This window comes from Colletotrichum destructivum, chromosome 7 (assembly GCF_034447905.1).
Source record: "Colletotrichum destructivum chromosome 7, complete sequence".
NCBI classification, from domain to species: Eukaryota; Fungi; Ascomycota; class Sordariomycetes; order Glomerellales; family Glomerellaceae; genus Colletotrichum; species Colletotrichum destructivum.
The window spans coordinates 1,698,708-1,718,055 of NC_085902.1; the positions used below are offsets into that span (position 1 = coordinate 1,698,708).

A 19,348-nucleotide genomic window follows, 5' to 3' on the forward strand; every position below is an offset into this window, starting at 1 on the left:
GGTCCCCGATTCGGCCAACCTATCCTCCTGGAGCCTACCGTCCTGTTTTGTAAGCTTGCCGTTCCTGTTCATGCGCGTTGCTTTTGCGACGATCTTCACACTATTACAATTTCCAGGCATGCATTCGGTTCGCTGACAAGCGCCGAACTCGCTAGGCACCATGCATGCGCACATGGTGCGGCAACTTTCTTGAGGGCGCTGATCTGATTAATAACACCGCGTGCATCTGCAACGAGGCAGTAGGCAAAGTCTTTGACGATGTGACCAACACCTGTCTTCAAGACAAGTCGGATTGCAGCAGTAGGGAGTTTTGGAGTGTGTTACTATCCCTCCCCGCATTCTCACACCTACATATACGGCACACCCCCTTGCATGCCATCGCAACAAGTTCGCCCGTTTGGTGCCGCGGACTGACATCGAACCTATTCGACCTCAGCTGGGCACCGCGTTGTACGTATACTCCATGAAAAGTCGGGTTTCAAAACTTCAAATTCTCTAGTGGCTCTAATAATGAGGTACAAGGACGACTAACCAGACGTGTTTGTAACGTAGTATGCCGATAAATGCGGTCTCGGGAAAGTGACCGAGGAGTTCAAAGACAACCCTGGCTACGTCCCGCACATTGCCACAATCGTGGGAGTCGAAACTACATGTTTGGGTCTCCGCCTGGCCTCCAAGGTCTATCGCTTTACGTCGTGGGGCCCCGACGACTTCCTCATTGTGGCAGCCTACGTAGGGGGCCCAACCCCCTCAAAAGATGAGAAGGACTTCAAGCTAATTCTGTTGTTTCTTTTAGATCCTTTCCGTCGCTACCTTACCACTCACGATTATAAGTTCGTCCTCCTAAAGCCGGTGCATACGCACTCCCCTCGTTCAACTCCACATCGCTTTCCATGAACCTCTTTTCACATTTCGTCAATCGCAGAAAACGAACCGACGCGGATGCTAACACCTACACCACGTCAGAGGCTCGAGTCGGATACAACTCAAACTTCTGGAACCTCAACTTTGACAATATCGCTCTCTTTAGCAAAGCAAACATTGCTTACAGCATACTTTGCACCGTATCCCTTGGCTTTACCAAATCGTCGTTCGTGTTGTTTCTTTTGCGTATCTTTCCTACATGCAGTAAGAGGTACAAGCGGATACTTTGGGCTACTGTCACCCTCATAGTCGGCCTCACCCTGAGTTTCGTACTCAACCAATTTCTCATGTGTAACCGCGCCTCGTGTTTGTGGGAGAACACAATGCAGCCGTTGCAGGGATGCAGGTGCCATGACGCGTGGGAAGGAACGGGGGGGTTTCCAGGCATGAATGCGGCGCTGGATGTCTGGTGTAGGTGTTTTTTACCTACTGTTTCTCTCGCTCCGGAGAACCCATTCTTAACCTGGACAACAGTGATAATCCTACCGGTTAGGCAGGTGGTCAGAACGGGATGGCACTGGAAGCAAAAGTGCCATGCTGCGGCTATGTTCGGTCTTGGGTTCCTGTGAGACTTCTTCCCTGACAGCCATCTACACCGGCTCTGGTGTTGGGGGTTAGAAAGACCCTTCATGCTGACCTCGACCAGAACAACAATTACTGCAGTAATGCGAGTAGTGAGCGTACTTCTGCGCGATGATTCTGCAGGTATGCCCCCCCCCCCCTTCTTGCAGCACAAGTAGCTGCTTGTTTTCATCCTCCTGGAAATTTTGTACGTAGTTAACCCTGGCAGGTTCGGATCCTTTGGATATACAGCTGTGGTATGCTCTGGAGTCTGCTACAGCCTTCATTGTGTATGTTTTGTCTTCCCCAAATCTCATCCGGATGCCAGTGCACAGCTCTACCTGGGGGCCTGCCCCCACCACTCTCGATGAGATTTCTTGCGACTCGTAAAGGTCTTGCAACTGACTTTTTCCCTTCGTCACAACAGGGTATGTATGCCATCTATACGTTTGATGGTGGTACGAAAGATCATTCCACATCTGTGGCCACGATCCGTCACCCGTCCCCCGCCGCCCAAAGAAAACAAAACCTCCCAGCCAAGCGTGGCCGGGCTCAGGACACCTAGCAACGTTGACACAGACAACAATTTGGTATCGCCACTTCAAGAGGACAGTCTCCCACAGCTTGCAGACATTGGCGGCCTTTTACTGAAAAGGAACGATGTGTGTGAAGTCACAGCATGCCCACCAAGCCATGCTAAGACAGAAGTGAGTGGGGAATAGTAATGTTATAATTCCGTTAGTACTTAATGTTAGTGTGACTCTAATATAGGATATTGGTGAAGTAGTTCTTGAGCTACTACCATGCTCTTGTTGTGTTTACCTATCAAGATATTTATTGCTTTTCAGTCAAGAAGTAAACTTTTTTTTTTTTTTTTTTCAGCTAGTCTAAATAGCACAAGCACTAGAAATGGGTTGGGGAGAGATGATAGAACATTTTGAATAAAATGTAAGATAAGGGGGATAAAAAAGTACGGAGAGAAAAGAAACCCGCATTTCTAGGTCAGAGGGGTAGTATCAAATATGAGAGACAAAGAATTGTTGATGTATTTGCAAACATAAACCAAAGACGCCTTTGAGTCCTTACAGCTCAACGCCTCTGTCGTCCTGGGTCAAGAGTAAGTACCGCTTCTGCGTGAAGGCTGTGGCAACGGACAGTACATATAGTGAGAACTGAGCTGCACGTTGAGGCATCAACAGGGACTGGGGCAGAACGTGATTATCAATTATGAGACTGCCACACCGTGGTTTTGTTCCAAAAAATGACACGATTAGTAAAGGCCATGACGTGTACTATCCTCATACCTACGTTGGGGCCGAAGTCGTATCTCCATGTGGCGTCACAGATCATCACTCCAGCCCAAATAAATGCTTCGCCCTCGCCATAAGGGTTGGATCCTCTTGCACCATGCAAAAGTAGGGGCCTTGGCCCTGGGCCAGCAGCGCCGCGGGCGTGTCGAACGCGACGACTCTGCCGCGCTCGAGAACGAGAACCTTGTCGTAACGAAGCTGTATTTCTGTTAGAACACTCATGGAACTTCTCTCTCTCTCTCTCTCTCTCACTGATGCCTAGGTGTGAGTAACTGGAGTTGGAACATACGGTCAAGTCCAGTCGATGCAAGATGGCCAACGTGGTGGTGTCTCTCAGGTTCTCGCAAATGATATCGTGGCACCGGGCCTCGGCCTCAGCGTCCATTCCCGAGGTCGCTGGGAGAATGATTAGATCTGTCTTGGATGGTTTGGTCAAATGGAGCTTCGTCAGGGAAACACACCTTCGTCTAAGATGAGAATCGTGGATTTCTGAAGGACTGCCCGAGAAAGGAGAAGCAACTGGAGCTCGCCCTTGGACAGATTTATGCTTTTATGGTTGTTAGTTTCGGGGGGAAACGAAACCACTACTTCCACCGGTCTGGATATCTTACTTGGGGCCCACGATGGTATCAAGTAATGGTATTTCTTCCGAGTCTTTAATCCCCGAAAGCTTGTCGGTGATGGCTGGCCCGCCGCAAACTCCCAACGCATCCAAGATTTCTTCATCATGATGCAGGCCCAGCGGATCGAGATTTTGGCGGATAGACCCGGAGAAGACAATCTGGGTCTGAGGCATGAGAGCCAGGCTCCGGCGGAGTCGCACAGTCGTCACGTCCGCAATGTCGACGCCATCGATGAGGGTCTCCCCGGCCGTCTGGTGCATCAGTCGCAGCAGACACATCACCATTGAGGACTTGCCGGCGCCGGTCCGTCCCACGACGGCGACCTTCTCTCCCGGTTTGACGGTGAAGCTGACTGACTGGAGAGAATCCGGCAGGCTCGGCTGGTAACTGGCACTCACGCCCCGGAACTCGACTCTGCCAAACTGTGGCCAAGCCGGAGCCGGATCGCTGTCCGAATACGGCGTCGACCCGTCACGATCGGCCGGGAAACCGTCTTCTTTCCCGTCGACGGCGACGGCGAAGGAGTACTCGGCAATGCGGGCGACGGAGACGGCGTCCGCCTCGAACTGGGCGCTGATCTTGGCGATGTTGCTTAGGGTGCCGGTGACCTGGAAGACGTAGGTCATGACGAACCCTAGCACGCCCGGCTCGGCGGCCCCGGCCAGCAGGAGGCCCAGGGCGGCGACCTGCAGGACGACGGACAGCACCTCGAGCCGGACGCCTAGCCAGAGGTCGATGCACGACAGCGGCCAGAGGGCGCGGACGTTGCGCGCGACGAGGTCGCCGAACGCCGCGGCGCGGGCCTCGAGGACGCCGTGTGCGGAGAAGAGGACGCGGCCGCGCTCGGCCTCCTGGAGGTGGTCGAGGAGCGGCGCGCGACTCTCGGCGTCGAGGTGGCGGAGCTCCCGCAGCTTGGCGAGGTACGTCTGCTGCAGGGCGTAGCACGCGGCCAGCAGCGGCGCGACGAAGAGGACGCTGGCGGGCATGGCGGCGACGAGGACGCCGCACGAGAGCGCCAGGTTGACGAACTGGCCGGCGAGGGAGGCGATGGAGGCGTTCAGGGAGCCGTCGACGCGGGCGACGTCGTTGGTGAAGAGGTTCAGGAGGCGGCCCGGGGGCGTGGCCTGGAAGAAGGACAGGTCGCGGAGGAGAACGCCGGAGGTGAGCCTGCCGTGCAGCGCGGAGGCGGCCGGGACGATGCAGAGCCGGTAGAGGAGGTGGACAAAGAGGAAGAAGAGGGCGGCCTGGCTTGCGGAGAATACGGCGAAGAGGAGGAGGAGGTCCCAGGGGAGGAGGGTGACCCGATCGACCCGGGCGGCCATTATCTTGAGGACGTAGGTGCCCATGACGGACGAGGCCCGAGCCAGGAGGAGTATGGAGATTGCGATGGGCCACCCGAATCTTCTGGCCGAAGACAAGTAGGCGAGCAGCGGGCTGTTCTGGGCTGAGGGTGCGGGCGGCTTCTCATGGATGATGATGGGTTGGGGAGTATCCGGGATAGGTTCGTGTGCTACGACTTCAGCCTCGGCAACGCGGACAAGAGGCATCTGGGCAAGTCCAAGGTCAGTCAGTATAGGCTGGATATGATCATATAAGCTAAGCAGAATAACAATACTACCTTGGTGAGAGATGTGAGAGTATCCGACATGTTCGCCTCCCCCATATCGGCCTCCAACGCAGCATTCGTCGGCTCCTCGGCGCCATCGACGAGCTGGACATGACCATTGCCCAACGCGTTCCGTATCGTGCCGCCTGCGATCTCGTACAAGGAGTCGGCTTTGCGTACCAGCAGCGCGTGAGAGGTGCAGACGACCCTCGTCGATCCATCGAGTAGCCCACCAGGACCCAGTAGATGGTGTGTGATATGGCTCGCCACCCTGACGTCCAGCGCCGCAAGGGGGGTGTCGAGCAGGTAGACGTCGGCCCGCGAGTACGCCGCCCTGGCGAGGCAGATGCGCGCGCACTGGCCGCCGGACAAGGCCGACGAGCCGGCGATGACGGTGCCGTCGCCGTCGTGGAGCCGCGCAAAGTCGACATGGAGGCAGCAGGCCCTGACGCTCTGGGCGTACCGCTGCGCGTCGTAAGGCCTCCCGAACAGGATGTTATCGCGGATGCTGCCGCGGACCAGGACGGGCTTCTGGCCGACGTAGGCGATCTTTGGGTGGCTCGAGTGCCGCCTCCTCGCCCGCTCCATGTGTCTGCAGAGGAAGAGCAGTAGGGTCGATTTGCCGCAGCCCATGGCCCCCGTGATGATGGTGAGCTCGCCGGGGCCGATGGACAGGGAGCCGTTTCTTATAAGCGGCGCGGCCGCGTCGGGCCAGCCCACCTCCAAGTCGTCGTGCGAGAGGATGGGCATGTCCGGGGACCAGCTCCGGGTGGTCGATGTCTGCGTGAGCAGCCCCCGGCCAGCGGCGGCAATCTTGGTCTCGGACAAGCTCAGGTACGCCTGTATGCGTTTGCTGGACGCGTGGACGCTCTGCACCGTCGAGGCCAGGCTGGAAATCTGGCCCAGGGTTGCGTTGAGCATGGTGAAGAGCATGATGGCGGCGAAGACGAGCTCGTTGGTCAGCGGCCGGCGCATCAGGAGGACGACGCCGAAGGCGGCCAGCGTCAGGGCGGACGGCATCGTCTGCATGTAGGCGACCAGCCCGGAGGCCGACACGGCGGCGTTCCGCAGGGTCTCGAGCTCCCTGGCGCGCCGCTCGGCGATGGACCGGACGAAGACGGGCTCCCACGCATGCATCTTGATGCCCTGTATCGACTCGAGCACCTCGGCCAGCAGCTTCGCGCGGGCGTCCTTGGCGGCCAGGTTGCTCGAGATCCAGACGGCCATGGACCGGAGGAGGAGGCTCAGGACGGGAAACATGATTGCCTGTGTGCTGCTGTTAGTCGTGAGCGTGTTTGACGATGGAATCATGGCTCGTGTTGGCCGGTTTCTTGTGGGGGGGGTGAGGGGGGAGAAGACGGTGAACAAAACGTACGATTAGAACAAGGATAGCGATGAAGGCCGGGTAAGGCAGCAGAACAGCCAAGCCGCCCAGGCAGAGAGCGACCTGGACCGGCATGTTCCATACGTCGGGAAAGCTCTGGGCGCTGCGGAAGAGCACCAGGGTGTCGACCTCGGCGAGGGTCGAGAGGTCGGCAACGGGCGCGTCGTCACCGGCGGGGCTGAAGTCGCCGAGGCGGAGCGTCTTCCGGTGAAGCGCCGACGAGAGGGCGCTCCGGTACTGCACGGCGAGCCTCCGGAGGTGATAGCCGCTGAAGTTGCCGGCGAGGGCGCCGAGGACGCGGGAGCAGAACATGGCCATGACGCTGGCGGCCGTGGGGCGGGTCAGCAGCCGCTGGAGCTGCCAGGGGATCGCGAAGAGGGAGGCGTCGCAGGCGAGGCGGAGGAGGGTGCTGACGACGAGCTGGCGGCGGTGTTCGCGCGCGATGAAGCGCCAGTACAGGTTTGTTGCGGCCTTGTCGGGCGAGGAACAGGCGGCGGCGGCTTCGACGAGCCGTGCCTCGTACTCTTCTGACGGAGCGAGCGCCGGGTTCTCCGGGAGGTCGTCCAGGCGGAGGACGTCCTGGACTTGGATGATGCGGCCCAGCCAGCTGTACGACAGCTTCTCTACCAGGCTGCTGCTCTGTGTCGAGCTGGAGGGCACCGTCGTCCCCTTTGGTCGAGAAGAGCCGGGACCGGCGTGGAAGACGTCGAGGAGAGACGTCGCAGCCAGGATCCAGGGGAACAGCCAGTCCAGTGGGAGAGGGGGTCGAGGCAGAGAGGAGGAGTCGAAAAAGGCCCATGTCAACGAGCCGAGTAGGTGGTAGACGCCTCTGGCTGTCGAGGGCTGGCCGAGGAGGAGGCCCACGACGTTGGACAGGGCCCCGAGGCATGAAGTAGAGAGGAGGAGTGTGATATGCGTCTGCACTCGCGACTCGGCTCGTTGTTGCAAGAGTATCAGACCGCGGACGCAGTACGCCGCGATGCAGATTTGGAGGGCCTGGCGAGTGAGCTAGCCGACTTATACAAGGGCGAGCTGACTTATACAAGGGCGATGCAGAATATGTCACTGGGGGGTTTAGTTGGTACGTACGATTTCAAAAAGCCGGCTTCTTCCAAAGGGTCGAACGAGTTGGATTGCTGGTTGTCGTCTCCAAGGCCGGATCAAGACGGTGTGAGTCAACAAGCAGAAGGTCGAAATCAGTTGAGCGAACCTAGGTCATGAAGAATGAATGATGCTTATCAGCTACCGACGTAATCAACTTTGAAGGATTGTCTTCTTCTCAACCCCCCCCCCCCCCTTCCCCCGGCGGCGGAGGCGCACGTTGTGAATGATAACTCATGGGATTTAACTTACACGGCCACGTGAGCGTGAGGGGATGCCGGCAGCCACATGGATTCTTCATCAACCGACAGCGGACTCTGAACTGTTGTTACTGGGTTGTCTCCGAGAACCCCGGCCACGATCATGTCAAGCCATGCTGAAGACGCCATGACAAGACGATGCTAAAGCTGTGGTAAAAGGAATGAGGGGCGTTTCTTTCAGTGAGAATCAGGTAACTACAACAGGGCGTCGAGCGGTTCCATATCGGCCGACTGTTCGTTCCCCTGGGGAAACGATGAGTGTAAGTACAGCCGGATCTCACCTCACGTCCATCTCCCACCAGGAATTAATTAGTTATCTCTTCTGGACCAGCTTCTCAAACTGGTATAGCGGCGCTCTTCCACACCCATTTAGGCATGGTCACTCTCAAGTTGCCAAGATCCACCGTTGTCGGCCGTTCATCCCTGCAAACAACCGACTCGGCAACCTCGGTCTCTTCTTCTCTTGGTTTGACGACCAAACATCATCTCACCCGATAACAGTCCCCTTTCCTCTCCTTGATGAGAGTCTCGGACTGAAGGACAGAACAGCGTTACCAACCCCGTACTGGCGCGGGCCGTATCAGTCATCATACCAGGCCATATCAGTCAATTAGTCATATCGGAGAAAAGTCTCTCTCATGACAGGCGTGAACCAACAGCCGGGGGACGACACGATGACGCCCCTCTCGAGACCCAAGAAGACGGACATAGTCAGGAAACGGACGGGGTGTCAGAGATGCAGGAGCAGGAAACGAAAGGTGGGAGGGAGCCTCCTCGTACTGTTCTAGCACCGATGGTCTCCAGCATACATATACTAACGGGCCCTTTTTCTTCCCTCCCGGGTAGTGCGATGAGACTCGGCCAGAGTGCCTAGCATGCGTCCAGCGAGGCATCCCCTGCAGCGGGTATCAGAGCCGCATCAGGTTCAAGGACATCTCTGATCGGACGGCCGAGATGTCCAAGAGGGTCGAGGCCGCGCGGTGGTCGGCGCTGCGGGATGAAGACGCGGCCAGACTGCGCTTGGCCAAGGGGGGTGCACGGGATATTAGAACTCCAACGAAGGATCGTCAGAACGAGAACCACCGGGGCGAGGACCACGCCGAAGAGAACGCAAGACGGATCCTCGGGTGCGACTTTGACGGCGCCGCGGACCACACTTCTTCACCCGTGGCCATGCTCGACCTGGAGAATGCCTCCTTGAGACAGATCCTCGAGCAACAACAACCGCTGAGCTTCTTGGGCGACGAAGTCAACGACGACACGGATCACGCGGCGCGCTTGAGCCCCTCGCTGTCTATGGGCGTGTTCCCTTTCTCCCGTCCGCCGTTCGAGGTCTCTAACCGGTTCGACTTCCTCTCAGCGGCGCCGGAGACGTCCCGACGCTTGATCCCGTCGTTGTCGCCAGATAATACCCGAGACCCCCTTGCGTTATGGAACTCATGCGCGACCGAGGCAGACGCTCCGTCCTGGGAGGACATGCTCGACTTTCCCGACCCTTCTTCGCATGCCCAGACGCCGCTCCTTGGGGGGGAGCCTACCACCACACTGTCGACGGTAGTACGACAGCGAGGCGCGGGCATCACGGAGGATTCCCTGCTGGAAACCTTTGAAAAAGACGTCGCGCCGCGGATCGCCCTCCAGATGCTGCCTTTTACCGACCTGTTCCGTGCCAGCACCGGCCTCCGGGCCGCCGCTCTGGCGCTGACGACCGGCTATCTCCGCCTGTGCCGGACCTCCGACCCGGAGCCAACATCTCCGGGGACCCGGCCCGGCCCGGTGGCCACCGGCGTCCACTGCCACTACTACGACTTCGCCGTCGCCGATCTCGCCCACCAGCTAGAGATGTGTCCCGGACCCGAAGCCGCCGACGCTCTTGTCTGCGCCGCCATCCTCCTCGTCTACCGTGACATCGCCGTCGGCTCGCACCGGGACGTCTGCGGCCACCTGCGCCAGCTGGAGGCCCTCTCCGCCGCCGTCGACGACCTCGCGTCGCGCTGCCACCCGGCACTACTCCGCGCCTGGCGGCTGTTCTCGTTCGACATGAGGCTCTGCTCGCTGGTCACGCGCAAGTCCGTCGCCGGGCCGCCCCCGCCGCCGCTGCAGCAGACGTGCGCCCCGTGGGACAGCCGGCTGACGATCCGGGACATCTTCTCCTCCCTCTGGCGGCTTCACGGCCGGGCTGTCATGGAGGCCTCCTTCTCAGAGTCCGGCGGCGGCGGTCCTGCGGCGGCGACGAGGCAGAGCGCGTCGAGGCGGGCCGTCCAGTGGCTCTGTTCCGTGTTCGGCCGGCGGTGCGACCTCCGCCAGTGGGAGCAGCGCGACTACCACGACGAGACCCTCTCGGATGATGCCATCACGACGCAGTGCCGCGTGTTCGAGAGTAGACTCGACGCGTGGCACCGCGCCACCGCGCGGAACGACCTCCCCGTGCCGTGTCTCGGGACGGGCGCCGAGGGCGTGGTCGCCGGGGGTGGCTTTGGGGCCGTCGTCCCTTACGACATCCCCGACCGCAGCGCGGCCATCGACTACTCGCTGTACCTGATCTCCCGCATGACGTGTCTGCATCTCCAGTCCCGATACCAGGCCCGGCGGGATCCCAAGCACGCGTCCGTGTTGGACTCGGACGTCCTGGCGAGGGTCGCGCTCGGCATACTGCTGAAGACCGGGCCGGCGTGGCCGGCGGCGGCGTTCGGCGAGCCAAACGTCCTGACGCTGCTCTACATGACCGCTCTGGTGTCCGAAGGCGCCTCAATCGCCACGGCGGTGCTTGAGGGCGTGCTCCCCCGGTTCGGGAAAGACAGGGACCTGCCGGCGGTGGAGCGGAACGAGATGCTGTACATGGAGCGGCTTATGGAGATGGTCGTCAGGGAGAGGTACCGCGGCCGGTCGGTCCGTTTCGCGATCGACAGCTACGACGAGGACCACAGGAGGGATGCGACGTGTTCATCGCGCCAGCGGAGGATCGCCGTCTTTGGCGACTTTGGCGGACGAGGTCATTTCCGGGACGTTGTGTACATGGGTGCGAATGCTTGTACGGATGTTATATGAGGAACTATCGACTCAAGTACATGAAAGACTGGTTGAATACTGATTGATACAAGATGGTGATGGTAGTAGATATGATGGACATTGAAGCCTCGGTAGAGTTGCAAACAGGAGGAACCACACACGCCTTGAGTTCTCACAGCTCAACGCCCCTGTCGTCCTCCAACACAGATTGGCCAGACTGATCCTGTGAGAAGGCCGCGGCCTCGGAAACAGGGCGTCGTCCCTTTACGTCCTGCCCGTCGAGGTGATCGAGCCAGTGTTTGACGAGTTTCAGTGAGGACACCGGCTGGTCGTACGGGACCTGTGAGTCGAGAGAGTCAGCAACGCTTCAGTCCTCATGCATTGTCCACAGAACCCAGATAACCAAAACTCACCATGTGGCCGGCCTCTTCGACCTCTGCCAACCAAAGGCCGGGAACCGACTTGACCCGGCCGGCCCGTCCACCAGACGACGTCTCCCACGGCAGTTCTGCCCACGGCGTGCCTCGGAAGGACGCCTTGCCCTCCCACTCGATGCCCCGGAGCGCCTCGAGGACGCCGTCGGGGTTGCAGATGATGTCCGTCACCCCGACGTACAAGAGCACATCGAGCGGCCTCCGGGATCCGCCACCGGCTTTCTTGCTAATATCGCGAGAATACTCCAGCAGCGCACGGAGCGCGGCCGTCGTCGGCGCGACGTAGTCGCCCGATGCCGAGAACCTCTGGAACGTGGGCCAGTCCTCCATCTCCCACCTGGTTTTGGCGCCCCGCGTCCGCAGCGCGATCTCGAACTCGCCGTCCAGGACCGCCGGCGAGTTGAGATACCGGACGGGGTCCGCGACGTCCGGGTAGCAGTTCCCCGGACCCGGGCAGTGCCTGCGCCGCCTGTCGTAGACGCTGCGCGTGGCCTTCTGGAAGACCTCCAGGTAGTCGGCCCCGCACGCGTCGACGGCCATGGCGCACAAGGGCGACGCGGCGCTGCCCTGCTCGCAGGCGCGCAGCAGCTTCTCGCACCGCGGCAGGGCTCCTCCGAGGGACTTGCAGTCGTCCTCCTCGAGGTGCCTGGGATACTCGCCCCGCCAGCCGTCGAAGCAGCTGACTTCGTGCATGGAGGGCGCCTGGACGGCCGGGTCGATCCACGGGTTCCCGACCAAGATGGACCGCAGGGGGATGACGGCGCCGCGGGCGTCCGGCGTGTGGTCGAAGAAGGAGTTGTACTCGAGGATGCTGGCGGCGAGCGTGGGGACGTAGCGTCCGGCAAACGACTCTCCGGACAGGTGAAGGTCGACGGACGCGAGCCGGGGGAAGGCCTCGTACAGCAGCCGGATGAAGGCGACGGAGTCTAGAGACGACGCCGGCGTGCGGGACGGCATGGCCGGCGGCGTCCCGTCGGTCCTGTTGTCGACGTAGGAGAAGCCCACGCCGGCCGGCTGGTCCAGGTACACGACGTTGAAATGCTCTGTCCAGGAGTTCGGGTTGAACCTGGTGGCGTTGGGTCCATCGATCAGACACGGGCCATTCTCGAACAACATGCCGTGGAGAGAGCTGCCTCCGGGGCCCCCTTGGTGCCATATCACGAGAGGGGCCGAGGCTGGATCATGCCGAGCTTCATGGTACCCTATGTGTATCTGTTCGTCAGTAAATGGTTTCTGTAAGTAGCCGGCTGCTGTGGTGGGGAAGCACAGAAGAAGAGGTGGCGGTCGTCCATGTCGGCCCAGCCCGCATGGTGAGCCGAACCGCCGTTGCAGAGCTTCGTATCGTCGGCCGCCCAGGACTTGTATCGAATGGCGTAATCCCCAAAGGTCGAGTTCACAGTCCTGTACCCTGAAGCCGCGGCGGCGGTGGCAGGTAACAACAACAGACTGGCGGTGACGGTGGCGGCGGCGGCCAACATGCGAGGCTTGTCGAGAAGCATCTTGGACGTGATTCTCCGCTGACTGTTGATCTTGGTCTCCGTTTACCAATCATCCAGTTCGTTCGGGTCGGTAGAGGAGGGAAAGACAGGCATATGATGCTTTTAGTTTAGTATGGCACTCGATGTGAGTGAGATGCCTGCTGCATGTTGCACGCGTCGGCCAACGGCGGCGGATCGGATTTCCTAAACAGGAAAGTTTTCGGGAAACACGTCATCCGTCTCCGAAACTCCCGCTCCGATACTTACGGCCGTCGACCAGCTTAGAACAAGATAGCAGCCGTCAATCACCAGTTGTCCTGGACCGGTCGGTATCGCCACAGGAAGGACCTCACCCATTGTTTTTTCCGGTCTCTATAACGTGGCTTTTGTCACTAAACATGTCGCCTCTGCCTCCCTCCAAGAGGGGCTGGGATACAGTCCAGCCCGATCTCATGATAGACCTCAGCAGGAGACTGGCGGCGGATGAGTACCACCCCATTAAGAACCCAGAGGGCATCATAGACTTGGGATCGGCCATCAATGGTTTGATGCAGCAAGACCTTGGCCCCTGGGTCCAGCGGCGCCTCAAAGGCCTGCCTACCGCAGAGCGTGAGTGATCCCAAACTCACACACGGTCGACGACGGAGGGAGGGACGGAAAAGCTGAACTCACGATGATGCTGCTGCAAGACCTCCAGTACAACGACACCCAGGGCTCTGCCAAGCTCCTGCAGTCCGTCGCGGGTTTCATGAACTGGTACTTCCGGTGCCGCAAGCCTCTCGGACAGGACAACGTCCTGATCGCCAACGGCGTGACCACCCTGCTGAACTCCTTGGCCTTCAACATCGCCGACGAAGGCAGCGCCGTTCTCATGCCGACGCCGAGCTACGGCATGTTCTCCCACGACGTCGTTACTAGAAACTCGCTCCACCTCGTCCCCGTGCCCTGCGACGACATCGTCGAGGAGCGCTTCCGATGCAGCCAGGGGAGCGCCCGCGCGTCCTCGGCCTGGCATTCTGAGCTCGTTCGCCGCTTAGAAAGGACTTTCAAAGACAACCTCTCCACCGGGCGTAGGACCGCGGCTGTCCTGTTGGCGAACCCCGAGAACCCTCTGGGCCGCTGCTACGATCCAGAAGTGCTGCTGGAGGTCTCGCGGTTCTGTGAGAAGAACCGGCTGCACCTCGTCGTGGACGAGATATACGCGGCGACGGCGTTTTCAAAGCATCACAGCATGCTCGGCTTGGACCTCGGGTCCAACGCGGAGAACGTGCATGTCCTCTGGGGCATGAGTAAGGTGAGACTGTGTTGCTACTGTTGAGTTCTACCCTCTATCTTTCTCTTGATGGTGACATCTATGCAGGACTTTGGATGCGGTGGTCTCCGGCTCGGGTTCCTGGCCACTTACAACGCGAAACTCCATGCCGCAATGAGGACTTTGAGGTATCTTTCTTCAGCAAATACACTCTCATCTCACGAGTCACTGATCTTTTAACATGTCCGTCCACAGCATGTTCGGTTGGGTCAGTGCATGGAGCGCCACAGTGGCGTCCCTGATTCTCGACGATAGACACTTCCTGCAAAACACCTACTTCCCGACCCTCAAAAGGCGGCTGGACACCCGCAGAGACCAAGTTATGGCACAGCTCGCCCAGCTAGGTGTCCCTTTCGTGTCACCGGAAGCCGGCTTCTTTGTCTTTATCAATCTCTCGAGGTGGCTCGACAGAGTCCCGACACATGCCAGACGCGGCAGCGCCGAGCTCGAGTTGCTATCTCGACTAATGACAAACCGTGTGTTTCTGGAGCCGGGCCAGGTAACGTCGTCTTTCGATAGGATCATGTTCACGGATGATTTTCTGACAATGGAACCGCCTCCAGGCCTTCTTCTCCGCCAGGCCGGGCTGGTTCCGTCTAAACTTTGGGAATGACGAGAAAACCGTCGATCTTGGCCTCAGGAAACTGGCTGCCTTTTTGCAGTCAGTCACATTTCGGGAGAGTATAGACGATGCCGAGGACGAAGTAGTCCTCGAGAAGCTGGGCCATGCCTCTCACCAGCTAGGAGAGACTACTCGGTTCCGGCGATGGAGACGTCAGCTCTGTTTCGGAGCAGGTGACGATGCGTAGAATAGTATGCATACGTAGTGAGAACAAAAATCATCAACCACGGGTTTTCTTTTTACAAGCGAGAATATTGACACGAACAAATACATGTATAACCAAGGTCTTGGCTGTTGGCTTCGGCTGGAACATGGAAAATAAACCGTTGGCGACATGACGAATCAATCCCCTGCCATAGGAAATACGTTTAGGACGTTTACTTTTTGGTGATGAAGGCTTCTGATACCGCATTAATATCCAGCTGGAATCAACTTTTTGTTGACCTATTATTAAATTACTAGCTAGAACTGCACGTTCCAAATAGACACCCTCACTCCTTGATGACGAATTCTACAGCCGACTTGCCTCGATTCCCATGTTCTAAGTGACGCCCTAGTCAAAAAAGTCCGACAACGCTGCCAGAAGTACTAGTATCCTTTATCCACGCTCTCATCACGCGAGAGACAGCCAGCGGCTGGTCGTGGGGGGACATGTGGCCGGCCTCGTCCACGGTCACCAGGGCCAGGTTCTTGACCACCTTCGCCGTGCCCCCCAACGACATGTTCTCGCCCTTGACCTCCCCGTGGTACCACGGCTTGAGATTCTTGGACCGGAAAGCCGCGTGGCCGCTCCAGAGCAGCGACTCGTACGTCCTGAGGATGCCCTCGGTGTTCCTACGGGGTTGGAAAGTCAGCGAATCCCTACTCGGCCTGGTTGGGGGTGGCTGCCTACACGATGGCGTCGTTGTTCCCGTTCAGAACCAAGATGGGCGTCTTCTTCTGGTCCAAAAGACGGGCTATCTCGCGTGTCGATGGAATGAAAACGTCACCCTGCTGGGACCAGTTTGCGTTGAACTCCATGTTGACCGGTTCGAAAGTCCGCGGCTGGAAGCCCAAGGCCTCCTGGACCTCTTCCCGGTTGAGGTACTTCCTCACCTCTTGCATCCCTGAACACATCGTCAGTACACTCGGCAGCTCAGTACACAAATACCCGCAATTTCTTGGGGGCAGGGGGCTCGTACCCAGACGCCCACACATGGGGGGATCGATACACTCCGTCCTGTCGTCGTAAGGGTTCTGCCCCCCGGGGACGACTTCGCGCTGGTACGGCTCCGTGGCCTCCACGCAGTTCAAAAGGGCCGTCAAGCAGACATCCGAGTCGTATGTCGCAGCACAGAGCCTCCCGAACTTCTCACACGCCGAGTAACCCCGCTCCATCTCCTCGCAAGTGGACGCGTTCAGGCCGCGGCGGCGTGCGTCCGTCGGCTCTGCGGTGCAGAAGTGGTCGTACACGCCGAGAGAGACGTCCGAGTAGTCGACGAGGGCGTTTACCAAGACGATGGAGTCGAATCTTCGTCGCATGAGGTCGGCGTAGACGGGGCAGTACTTGCCACCGAAGGACTCGCCGGCGAAGTGGATCGGTCTCTTCTGGAGAGAGGGGAAATACTCGCCGAGGAAGACATCCAGGAACTTGTCCAGGTCGATGGCCGACTCCTGGAGGTTTTTGGACCAGAGGGTCGGATCTTGCGGGTCAGAGAACCCAACGCCGATGGGCTGACTGTGAACGTTGGATATTCTAATGAGCCCACTTGTCTCTGGTGCAATGAGTTTTTTTTTTTTTTGGGTTAATTGAGACTCACTCGATGAACAGCATGTTGGCGAATTCCGTCCAGCTGTACTCGGATCTCACCGTCTTCTCACCGTCCTCTGTGACGCTACAAGGACCAATCTCATGGAAAGCACCCAGGAGAGATGATGCGCCGGGGCCGCTGTTGCAAAATGTGAATACTATATCTTTACCAGAGCCAGTTGGTATTGAGAGCATTTACCCGTTGAGCCAGATGATGAGGGGGGCATCCTGGGGCTGGTGCCGGCTTTCAAAGTACCCTATTTGTTCTCAGTCAGAAAACCAGAAACGAACAAGCAAGCAAGCAAGAGAGAAGGAAGAAGCTGGAATGCTTTCGGACGTACAGAAAAACATGTCCCGCTCGGCGTTGAGCGGCACGAGGCCGCTCCATTGCCTGGAGCCGGCATCGCAAATGGTATCGTTCTGCTCGGTGAGGCGTCGCTGTACCGGTCGGATAGGCCGTTCCATCTCGTGGAGTTCATCCTGGACCAGCGTCCACTGCGATGGTTTACTGGTGGGGATGGCGCCTGTTGTCCTAGCCAGCAGTGCCTCGGCTGCCAGGAGCGACAGCGCGCCCAGGGGAACAATCATGGTGAAGTATGATGATTCAAGTTGGGCGGTAGATTCGAGAGACTTCGAGTGAGTTGATGGCAAGGCAGAGGAGCTCTGAAAACGCCAATATCCCCCAATAAAGAGCCGGACATGCTGGGGATATCGAAAAACTACCTATTTAGGAAAGCGGATCCGCCGCCGGCGCATCCCGGCATTCGGTCCGGGATCGGTTCCCGTCCAAACTCGACATATTCGGCCTGCCAGCCAGCCACTGGAGACAAGCTGTGAGATAAACCTCCCATCTCTGTGGCATGCAATCGTTACGATACACTCACAAACCGGAGTAGCCGCCATGTCAAAGCTACTACGACTCTTCATTTGCTTTGGTGCCCTCGCCGCCTGGGCCAGCGCGGCCGGGACCTTTCGGGTTCGTGAGCCGCCCGAGTCGCTATGCCCCACGGCGGGCGACGGCATGGTCGGCTATTATGACTTTGGTGAGTTTTTACCTTGCGGATTTGCGTTGCATCCAAACGGCTCACAGGCCTACTTACGCAGACGACGATGCGAAGCACTTGTTCTTCTGGTTTGCTGAGAGCCGCGGTGACCCCGCCAACGACCCCTTGGTGCTCTGGATGAGCGGCGGCCCTGGAGCCTCCTCCGTGGCTTTTGGGTTGTTTGAAGAGCTTGGCCCATGCTTGATCGAGAAGCCGGGTGCTGCCAAGGGGAACGAGTATGCGTGGAACACCAATGCCAACGTCCTCTTTGTCGAGTAGGTCTTGGCCGCCGCCGCCGCCGCCCCCCTCCATCACCAAACTTGGCGCCAGACGAGTAACTTTCTGATTCACCGTGTGATCCAGTCAGCCCGTCAGAGTAGGGTACTCGTACTCGGATGATCCGGTCAAGACCCTCGCCGAGGCGACCGAAGACATGTATCGTTTCCTCACCGCCTTCATCGCGGAGTACCCTCGTTTCGCATCGCAGGACTTCTACATTATCGGAGAGTCCTTCGGCGGGACGTGGGTCCCCGCCCTCGCGCGCGCCATCGACTATAAACAGTCGTCCCCGATGGCACACGTCGTCCGCGCGACCTCGGCGGGGAACGCCAGCCGCCCCATCAACCTCAAGGGCATCGGTCTCGGGAACGCCCAGCTGTCGCAGTCGCTGCAGTGGCCGGGCTTCTACCCGACCGGCTGCGGGGGCGAGGAGCCGCTCTTCAACGCGACCGCCTGCGCCGCCATGGAGGCCGGCATGGCCGAGTGCGTCGCGATGCTCGAGATCTGCGCCGGCAGCGCCGACGTCTGCGGCCCCGTGCTCGACCGGTGCCGACGGCAGAGCGTCTTCCTCATCTTCGAGACCGGGCTCAACCCGTACGACTTCCGCAAGCCCTGCAAGGTCCCGGGCCTGTGCTTTGAGGAGGCCGTGTGGATCGAGGAGTATCTCAACTCGACGGAGGCCAGGAAAGCGCTTGGCGTGCCTCTGGACGTCCAGTTCAACAATGTTGACGAGGAACTGGGCGCCGACTTCGTCGCTTCCGGCGACATGGCCGCAGATCCGATCGGATGGGTGGAGGATCTTCTCGACAAGGTATGTTTTCAGATTGGGGGTCCAACCAAATCTCATGGTTGTATCAGCAACGCTGACCAAAATCACCGGAACACAGGACTACCGTGTGTTGATCTACGCTGGGAACAAGGACTGGTACTGCAACGCCGAGGGCGAGCGGCGTATGGCCGACGGGATCCGTTGGGAGCACCAGAGCAGCTTTCAGGCCGCGCGGGCGAGGGACTGGTCTGTACGAGGGCACGTCGCCGGCAACCTGAAAGAGTACGGCAGGTTAGCGTTCGCCGAGGTGTACGATGCAGGGCACATGGTCCCCGCGGACAAGCCGGAGGAGGCGCTTTTCCTCATCAACAGCTGGCTAGGCGGATCCCTGTAGTTAGCATGAGCTTCATCAGCTGTTCGCTCGGTCTGAAATCACGACCAACTTCGACAGACTATACTCAATCAGCTCAGGGGGGGTGTGATGTGAGTCTATGCGTTCTCCCATTTCAGTCAACTCTACCAAACGGCAACTTTACTTTGTCTTTTATTCAGCGCAGAAGCAATTGGTCCTATAAAGTGAAGAAACATTAAGAGCCAGAGAAGAACAGCATTCGGAGAGAGCATGAAACAGAGCACATTGTACTGAACCTTGCCAACACACAGTTCTTCAAGAATTGTCACAGCTTTCAATATTGCCTCTACGATTTGTCCAATACTACCTCAGGACCTACGGTTCACGTGCCAAAAACCCCCACTCCTGCAGCAAACTACAAGATAATCCTACACTCTCGTGGTGAAGATAATCGGTTTTCAAGTATACCCTCACAGCAGTCAAGCCGAGAGA

General features: G+C 58.7%; 6 protein-coding genes across 6 annotated transcripts; 3 read left to right on the forward strand and 3 right to left on the reverse strand.

The window, feature by feature from the left end:
* Positions 1-2,834: 2,834 nt before the first annotated feature.
* Positions 2,835-7,898, reverse strand: CDEST_11085 (Putative AAA+ ATPase domain, ABC transporter type 1, transmembrane domain-containing protein; the record flags this gene model as incomplete). The annotated part of the gene is made up of 8 exons (XM_062927241.1): positions 2,835-2,993; positions 3,085-3,191; positions 3,257-3,342; positions 3,407-4,995; positions 5,037-6,290; positions 6,400-7,404; positions 7,498-7,618; positions 7,762-7,898. 8 exons carry the CDS (start codon positions 7,896-7,898, stop codon positions 2,835-2,837), a joined length of 4,458 nt encoding a protein of 1,485 aa, XP_062783292.1.
* Positions 7,899-8,253: 355 nt separating this feature from the next.
* CDEST_11086 (Putative zn(2)Cys(6) fungal-type DNA-binding domain-containing protein) lies at positions 8,254-10,818 on the forward strand. Its single transcript, XM_062927242.1, has 2 exons — positions 8,254-8,527; positions 8,616-10,818. The coding sequence occupies exons 1-2, from the start codon at positions 8,408-8,410 to the stop codon at positions 10,815-10,817; spliced, it is 2,322 nt and encodes a 773-aa protein (XP_062783293.1). The 5' UTR covers positions 8,254-8,407; the 3' UTR covers position 10,818.
* On the reverse strand, positions 10,183-12,811 carry CDEST_11087 (Putative peptidase S10, serine carboxypeptidase, alpha/Beta hydrolase). Its single transcript, XM_062927243.1, has 3 exons — positions 12,480-12,811; positions 11,192-12,414; positions 10,183-11,118 (listed from the first exon to the last, which is right to left on the reverse strand). Exons 1-3 carry the CDS (start codon positions 12,709-12,711, stop codon positions 10,951-10,953), a joined length of 1,623 nt encoding a protein of 540 aa, XP_062783294.1. The 5' UTR covers positions 12,712-12,811; the 3' UTR covers positions 10,183-10,950.
* A 277-nt stretch (positions 12,812-13,088) lies between these two features.
* CDEST_11088 (Putative aminotransferase, class I/classII, pyridoxal phosphate-dependent transferase, major) lies at positions 13,089-14,811 on the forward strand (the record flags this gene model as incomplete). The annotated part of the gene is made up of 5 exons (XM_062927244.1): positions 13,089-13,299; positions 13,380-13,984; positions 14,051-14,130; positions 14,198-14,501; positions 14,566-14,811. The coding sequence occupies 5 exons, from the start codon at positions 13,089-13,091 to the stop codon at positions 14,809-14,811; spliced, it is 1,446 nt and encodes a 481-aa protein (XP_062783295.1).
* Positions 14,812-15,072: 261 nt separating this feature from the next.
* CDEST_11089 (Putative peptidase S10, serine carboxypeptidase, alpha/Beta hydrolase) lies at positions 15,073-17,057 on the reverse strand. The gene is made up of 5 exons (XM_062927245.1): positions 16,755-17,057; positions 16,613-16,670; positions 16,424-16,552; positions 15,517-16,341; positions 15,073-15,458 (listed from the first exon to the last, which is right to left on the reverse strand). The coding sequence occupies exons 1-5, from the start codon at positions 16,999-17,001 to the stop codon at positions 15,182-15,184; spliced, it is 1,536 nt and encodes a 511-aa protein (XP_062783296.1). The 5' UTR covers positions 17,002-17,057; the 3' UTR covers positions 15,073-15,181.
* A 197-nt stretch (positions 17,058-17,254) lies between these two features.
* Positions 17,255-19,133, forward strand: CDEST_11090 (Putative peptidase S10, serine carboxypeptidase, alpha/Beta hydrolase). The gene is made up of 4 exons (XM_062927246.1): positions 17,255-17,456; positions 17,518-17,731; positions 17,820-18,546; positions 18,623-19,133. Exons 1-4 carry the CDS (start codon positions 17,315-17,317, stop codon positions 18,896-18,898), a joined length of 1,359 nt encoding a protein of 452 aa, XP_062783297.1. The 5' UTR covers positions 17,255-17,314; the 3' UTR covers positions 18,899-19,133.
* The last annotated feature ends 215 nt before the right edge of the window (positions 19,134-19,348 follow it).